Here is an 8,553-nt window from a genome sequence, read left to right as displayed (position 1 = left end):
TCGAACCTTAACAAGTTTAACACTACTCATTCTAGTTTTGCTAACTTTCCAATCCGTGACCTCAACGGGTTCTTCTATAAAGTGGAGTGTGTCGTCAATGTGAACTTCATCAGCAGGAATAACCACCGTTTCCTGTGTTGGACTCTTCTTCAAATTAGATACATGGAATGTATCATGAACACCATTCAGCTCCGCAGGTAGGTCCAACTTATAAGCTACAAGCCCAATCCTTTTCAGGATTTTGAACGGTCCAATATATCGTGGGTTTAACTTTCCACGCTTCCCAAAGCGTGCCACACCTTTCCAAGGTGAGACTTTCAACGAAACCATATCTCCCACTTCGAATTCCAAAGGTTTCTTTCTTTGGTCCGCATAGCTCTATTGTCGGTCACGAGCCGCCTTAATGCGTTCTCGGATCTGTATGATCTTATCTGTCGTTTCTTGAACCAATTCGGGACCAACTAGCTGTCTATCGCCCGCATCTGCCCAGCATAAAGGCGACACTTGCATCCGTAAAGAGCTTCAAACGGTGCAGCTTGAATGCTTGTATGGTAGCTGTTGTTATAGGAGAACTCAACCAATGGTAGGTGAGTGTCCTAACTGCCACCCAATTCCATTACGCAGGCTCGTAACATATCTTCAAGTGTTTGAATCGTTCTCTCGCTTTAACCGTCTGTCTTTGGGTGAAATACCGTGCTCAAATTCAACTGAGAACCAAACGCTTCTTGGAAAGATTGCCAAATCCTTGACACAAACCTTCCATCTCTATCAGATATAATCGAGATAGGCACTCCATGACGTGCAACTATCTCCCTTAGGTACAACTCAGCTAGCTTACCAGTGTTATCCTTTTCTCTGATTGGCAAAAAGTGTGCGGATTTCGTCAAGCGATCTACGATTACCCAAATCGTATCATGACCTCTGGGTGTCTTTGGCAACTTGGTTATAAAATCCATTGAGATTTGCTCCCATTTGCACATGGGTATCTCAGGTTGCTATAGAAGACCTAAAGGCTTCTGATACTCGGCTTTTACCTTGGCACAGGTTAAGTACTTTCCAACATACGTTGCAACATCACCTTTCAATCTTGGCCATCAGTAGAAATCCTTCAAATCTTGGTACATCTTGATATTTTATAGGGTGTTATGATGTTCGGGGATCATAAATAGCTTGGAAACATTAAAACAATGCTTCTAGTGTAAATTTGGTGTTTCGGGTAGTGTCCGATTGTTCGGTTAGATACTGATTCGTTAAAGTGCTGAACCTTGCAGTTTAGTGTGATTTATGTATCTTTTTGTGACACTTTTAATTCCCAACACTTAGGAAAGAATTCAGGACCATTTAACCAAGTTTCTGCATAATATTAATGTGATTAAATGCTGATTTTTGCTGAATTTTGCTGAATTCAGCACATTGGGTGAGTTTTAGGCACTTTCCGGCACTTAAACTATCACCTAGAAAAGCAGTTTTGTGATCCTTACTTCCCTACACTCTATACTAGTGTAGTACTTAATTTTTGGCTCATACTATGTCTCAATACAACGTCTGTCTATGTACTGAACTCCGTCAGCATTTTCCCGGTTTGTCTGTTAACTGTGCTAACTGTGTTTTGCGCATCATTTGAGTCAATAAAGTTCTCATGCAATCAATGATATGTGATTTGCAATATGTGATGCACATGTGTGTATAAAGCAATAATCAGAAAGCAGTTCAAGTCATTAATTGTAATTCAGCACAGTAATTAAGCATTAATCAAGATTAATTAATTGTACGGATACCTGGATTTTTGACAGTTGTCACAGATTAATCGTTAGGTTGTTGTTAATCAGTGTTTAGGTGAACATTTGGGTCATTTTGGTACAAAGAAACATGGATTTTGGGTCGTTTTTTGAGTGATTAGAGGGTTTTTGTTCGTGTTTAAACATTGTCTGGCGTATTTAAACTTGAAGTCAGTGTAGATAATTTTGAATACAACGTATTTAACTTGAAGATCGCGTAACTAACAAATACGCCAGTAATATATCAGCGTAGTTGTTGATTCTCTGCGAAATAGTGTCAGCGTATTTAATCGAAGGCGACTTCGAAGTCAGTGATAAAGATCCACATCGATTTTATCATGGTGATCAGCGTAATTAGCCAAACTCATGTGTGTTTTGTTTGTGTCAGCGGATTTAGCTATTTTCGCCGGTCCAAGATTTCAAGAACCATCAGCGTAATTAACCATCTCAGCGTATTTGTTTACTGATCACTCAAGTTACCAGTGTATATAACAGTTCTCGGTGTAATTGAACTCTAAACCCTAAAATCCAGCGTATTTAACTTCTGATCAGCAATTTGAACCTAACATCAAACCAAAATGTCACTAAATCAACTGAATACGATCGCACAAGCCGAATTAGAGACCGGAACTGCAACACGACCACCAAAGTTGAAGGGATCAGCCGATTTTGAGAATTGGAAAAACCGTATCAAGTCATTCTTCGAATACACAGACTACAATTAATGGATTTCGGTCACTGTTGGACCCCACGTCTCCATAACCATTCGAGATGACATGAGGGTAGTGAACAACGATCTGTCAATGTATACTGATGAAGACAAGGCCCTAATTCAGTGTGATCTCCAAGCTCAAGTAGCTTTAACTATGACCTCGTCGACGGACGATTGTAATATGTTCGAAGAGTATACGACAGCAAACGAGCTTTGGTTAGCATTGATCGGCTTTTACGATGGAAATGAAGAGTTGATTCAAAATAAGAGAAATATGGTGCAGAAGGAGTACGACATGTTTGGCAGCATCCGAGGAGAAAGTCTTTTAGATCACATTAGTTGGTTTCTGAATATGATGACTAAAATGGAAAAGGCTGGTAATCCCATCACAAATAGCGTTGCGATAAAGAAACTTTTGGACTCGCTTCCAAAAGAGTTGAGTCTTCAATGCATGATGATCAAGAGGGATTTCCTAAACAACCCAAATCCCGTTACTCTATCTGATCTGATCAACACTTTAAAGTCTTTTGAAATGGATGTGAACAAGCGTGAGATGAATCAAACTGGTTATCCTCTAAAGTTTGTTCAATCAACCGCTGGTTTGAAGAATGTGTCATTTCTTGCGTCTGAGGGTCCGAATCAACAAGCCTCAAGTGTCTCATATTTCCACGCTTCCGCAAGCGCAACAAAGGCTCCATAGTCAAATGAGAAGACAACTGTGGTCGGCGACACTCAAGCCCTAAAGATCTCTACCGAGAACGTGGCTCTGTTTAACATGTTCCTGAGTAGTTATGAAGCTCTCATGTCGGGCGAGCTTAAAAGAGACATTTTCACAACCGAAGATATGTATCAAGTTGATCCCGATGACATGGAAGAAATGGATCTAAAGTGGCAAATGGCTATGATCACCCTGAGGCTGAAGAAATTTCAAGATAAAACTGAAAAGCGTTTGTCGCTCGGGAAAGCTGGTTTTGACAAGTCTAAACTCAGGTGCTACAACTGCAAAAATTTGGGCCACTTCAAAAGGGATTGTCCCCTGCTGAAGAACGAGAATGCTGAAACTGCTCCAGAAAAAAGGCCAATTGCCATTGAAGGTAATGACAACTCCACTCCTAACACGCCAAAGGCTTTGGTTGTAGAAGACTACGATTGGGAGGAGGAGATTGCTGAAGCAACGGAGCAAGTCAATAAGGCTCTTATGGCTAAAATCTCTAGCAATTCTGCTTCATCTTCATCAAGCTTTGTTGAGAAACAAGATGGAGGAACTCCTAAAGGTGACAAAGCAACTGATAAAGGTTTGAAGAGCATTCTCACTCCTACTGAACGTGTAGCAGATAAAGGAAAAGAAGAAGATGAGAAGCCTGAGCTGAAGAAGAATGCCCAAGAAGTAGCTAGTGGCACCAAGAAGGAGAAAGCTGAAGCTCCCACAGCCGCCATGAAAGCCGAATCCGCAAAAAAAGAAAGAGGATAAGGATTTGGTAAATAGCATACCCTATGAATTTAAAGTTAAACCGTGCTCCCAACCATGTGTGAACGTTGTGGCACATTATAAATCCCTCAACGTGACCTGATTAGAGACAAAGAAAAGGTTTTGCAATTTAACAAAGAGTTGAATTCAACTTTAGCTGAAATGCAGACTTTGAAAGAATTTGTTTTCAGAAAAGATTTTGTTATAAACGATTTAACTGAAAGATTGGAAAAATCTCAAAAGGAAAACAATAGATTGCAAATCATGATAGATAAATGGAACGTCAGTAAAAAGGCACTGGTTGACATTAAAAATTGCCAACGACCGACGTATGTGAAGTATGGGATCGTGTACAAGGACAAGCTCGGAAACGAAAGAAAACTCTTTCCTCCTGATAATGATTTGATTGATGAAAATGATCTTATTGCTCAAAATGTTTCTTGTGAAAATGAAAAAAGTTTCGAACATTTCTGAAAGTAATGCAGATATATTTGAGCGTAAAGAAGATGTGTGCGATGAGGATGATGGCTGTGGAGGGACGAAAATAGGGATAGGATATTCAGGCGACAGTTATTCCACCGTTAACTGGTTCGCCAGGAATTGTGATAAGAAAAACAGTACTTTTATTCGGGATTATTGTAATAATTTAACTAGTATGGATGACTGTAATGGCCATGTGCCTAAATTTAACATTCATGATGACTGTAATGGCCATGTGCCTATATTTAAGACTCGCAGCCACGAAAATGTAGTGGTTGGATGTAATGATTTAAATTCTACTTTTTGTGATGAAAAAGTTGTGTGTGAACCTCCTGTGTTTGTTCCTGAATTGAAACAAAACAGATTTGGGAGATTCCTCACCGAGGAAATTCCAGAATTTGTTCCATCTCACACAGGTAAATCAAAGTCAGAAAAAGAGCTAAGTGAAGAAAGCAGTAGCGAAGACTCAAACACCACAACTTCAGAAGATGGTGAAGAAAATTCAAGTTCAAGTGAGGATCAAGGTTCAGATGATTCAAGTGAAGATCAAGAATTAGATGTTTCATCAGATACCGACAATGACGAAGATTGCTCAGAAGATGAAAGCTGCATTGACAAGAAAATGAAGAAAGTTGAAAGTTCAAGTTGCACTGCACCACCAGACAACGCTTCAAGCAGCTCAAGACTCTCATCACATACATCATCTTCTAATGTGTCAACCTCCAAAAAGAAAAGGGAAAATTGCATACGATGTTTTCGCTGTGGTCATTTAGGACATACGGCGAACAATGCACAAGCAAGAAATTTTCTGAACCTGAACAAAATTTTGTCCAAAACTTCACAGAGCAATTTGATAATTTTATGAAATCAGTCAAAAACCTAGTTAATTCAACATGTTTTGGAAAAGAAAAGAAGATATTGTCATCCAAAATCACGATAGATAAAAAATGAAGCAAGTCTAGGTTCCGAAATCTAACTAACTTGTATATATTTCTTGTTTGTTGTTGTTTAATAGAATAACTCCATAAATGGCTTCGAATGCTCATGGAATACATCTGGTATGTGGACAGTGGATGCTCAAGGCATATGGCCAGTTTAAAGGAACTGTTGAAGAACTTCGGATTTATCGATGGCGACTTCGTGTCTTTCGCCGGAGATGAAAAGGAAGGGAAGATAGTTGGAGTTGAAGATGTTGTTTCTGAAGCACTTACGTTGGAAACCGTTAACTATGTACTAGAATTGTGTTACAATCTTATGATGTATCACAAGTCTGTGACAAAGGAATTTCTGTGGTATTCAACGACGTAGAATGTCTCTTTCTCAAGCCCGAATACTCGGTTCTTGTCGAGATGATTACTTACAGCTCCTCGTCAAAACAACACTTATGTCCTCAACATGAAAAATGCCAAAACCAATGAGCAAATGACATGTTTGATCTCCAAGGCGTCAGAATCGGAGTCACTGCTTTGGTACAGGCGATTGGGGCATGTGAACTTAAAAAACATGAATAAACCTTCTAAGTTAAACTTAGTAAGAGGTTTACCGATAAAAGAGTTTCCATTTTCAGAAAAATTTATCGCATGCGCTCAAGACAAAGCAACACAAAAAGCCGCATAAGTCCAAAGCAGTGAATACGATAAATACGCCTTTGCAATTGTTGCACATGGATCTTTTTGGTCCTATTTGTGTTAAAAGTCTTACTAAAAGTTCTTATTGCTTGGTGATTACAGATGATTTCTCTCGTTTTTCATGGGTTTATTTTCTTGAAGCTAAAAGCGAGACAACTTTCATCCTCAATTCTTTCATTCCCCTGATCGAGAATGTCACCAAACTGAAGGTCAAATCGATCAGAAGTGATAACGGATCAAAATTCAAGAATCAAACGTTCATATCCTTCTGTGAAGAGAAAGGAATTCGCCTTCAGTACAGCGCAGCCAGAAATGCAAGAACATAACACTCATCGAAGTTCATATATCTTTTATTAAAGTCATTTACTTTTATTTTTTAGAAAATAACATTTATAAAGATTTGCACAACAATGAAACTAGGTCTGGCATATCGTGTATGTCTGTACACGATAGTACACGAACACGATAATACACGATACACGAAATCCCATATACGAACACGACACAATAAGGTTTCGTGTCCAGTTTTCCATACACGAACATGAAATATTTTTTAATAGTATTCATGATAATTACCTGTTAATACTTGTTTACAAATGTTTCAATAATTACATATCTAGAAACCTGTTTAGTGAATCAAAAGTTTCCAAAAGTTCACAATATGCTTAAATGATGCATAAACGCAAGTTCACATGGGTCTTTCTTTTCAAATCTTCAATTCAAAGTTCACATGGATTTTTCTTCTCGAAGGCCAGCGGTTGGGGTGGTGTCGCTGGGAGTGGGGCTGGAGAAGGGAAGAATTAGGGTTTTTTTTAATATGTCCATTGGAATGGGAACGTGTCAGGAGGGTTAGGGAAACTACAGAGATAAGTAATAACATCAGGTTTTCAAATCACACGGTCCCACTAAATTATATTTTTTATTATGTTAAAATTGTTAACATGTATTAACATGTACTAAACCGGTAAAAAGGTATTTTACCTGTTTAGACACGAAAATTAACAGGTATTTTCATGTCTACCTGTTTAGTACCTGTTACATGTTAAGGCCATACACGATACCTGTTAACTTCATGTAGATTCGTGTCCTGTATTTGTGTACATGTCTAAAATTACCAGCCCTAAATGAAACAATGAAGACTTGAGTGCTTGTTACAGTTAGAAAACACGGACTTTATTAGAACAATATTAAAACTTAGTTATTGTTTTATGTATTGAAAGATAATATCCGAAAAGATTATGGATAAATAAAGTCCCCCTTTATTTACACATACACTATATCTTATTTTCACACCCCCTATTCTATACGGGCCGTATAACATTATACGGCCCGTATAGAATGTTTTTGAATAGGAAAAAGCGCAGAGAATGTTTTTTTGATTTTACTATATACGACCCGTATATATGTATACCGAATAGAGATCTGAATAACAAACTGTGGAGAACTTGTTTGTGTTGGGTTCTTCTGCTAGTTATTCGGAATGTTTTAGATCATCATAGAAGACGTGTCGGGTGCTTCTGCTAGTGGTTTCTGTAACCAATCCATTATCACCCTCTGTACCCATCCCCGCCGATAACTAGCAGAATCGATAAATAACCAACACGAAGATCTCTGCGATCGCTAAGGTTTCCATCAACGGACTGATCGGTAACGTTACTCTACTTGTGCTCCGATTTAAGTGGCATGTTCCGATCAACGTTTATCGACATTGTTAAAGGTGATGAAGAGTTTAGAAACCCTAGAATGATTGTGTTTTTACTGGAAAAAACGTGATACTTGAGAAAACATCCTTATATACGGGCCGTATACAGTTATACGAGTCGTATACATGTGTATACAATTTCTAAAACGTATACGACTCAATGGATTTTTTTTGTGAGGTTTTTGATGTTACCAAATGTATACGGGCCGTATAACTGTATACGGCCAGTATATAAGGATGTTTTTTCAAGTATCACGTTTTTTCTAGTAAAAACACAATCATTCTAGGGTTTCTAAACTCTTCATCACCTTTAACAATGTCGATAAACGTTGATCGGAACACGCCGCTTAAATCGGAGCACAAGTTGAGTAACGTTACCGATCAGTCCGTTGATGGAAACCTTAGCGATCGCAGAGATCTTCGTGTTGGTTATTTATCGATTCTGCTAGTTATCGGCAGGGATGGGTACAGAGGGTGATAATGGATTAGTTACAGAAACCACTAGCAGAAGCACCCGACACGTCTTCTATGATGATCCAAAACATTCCGAATAACTAGCAGAAGAACCCCACACAAACAAGTTCTCCACAGTTTGTTATTCAGATCTCTATTCGGTCATCTTTCCAAACTACAACACACGATAACTTTAAATTTTATATTGTGTGATTTGACCAGGAAATGATTGGAGGTGATTTCTACTTTTAATAAGTTGCCACAGTTGTCAAATTCGTTGCGTGCATTCATATTGTTTAGACAATAATAAATAATAAACGGATTGTTGGACT

The 8,553-nt window shown here is 38.4% G+C and overlaps 1 protein-coding gene across 1 annotated transcript; it reads left to right on the top strand.

Annotated features, from left to right (window-relative positions):
• The first annotated feature begins 3,292 nt into the window (after nt 1–3,292).
• On the top strand, nt 3,293–3,961 carry LOC110914331. The gene has a single exon (XM_022159131.1). It carries the CDS (start codon nt 3,293–3,295, stop codon nt 3,959–3,961), a length of 669 nt encoding a protein of 222 aa, XP_022014823.1.
• Nucleotides 3,962–8,553: the final 4,592 nt, after the last annotated feature.

The sequence above is a fragment of the Helianthus annuus genome, chromosome 15, assembly GCF_002127325.2.
Source record: "Helianthus annuus cultivar XRQ/B chromosome 15, HanXRQr2.0-SUNRISE, whole genome shotgun sequence".
NCBI classification, from domain to species: Eukaryota; Viridiplantae; Streptophyta; class Magnoliopsida; order Asterales; family Asteraceae; genus Helianthus; species Helianthus annuus.
This window is presented reverse-complemented; position numbering and strand designations above follow the sequence as displayed.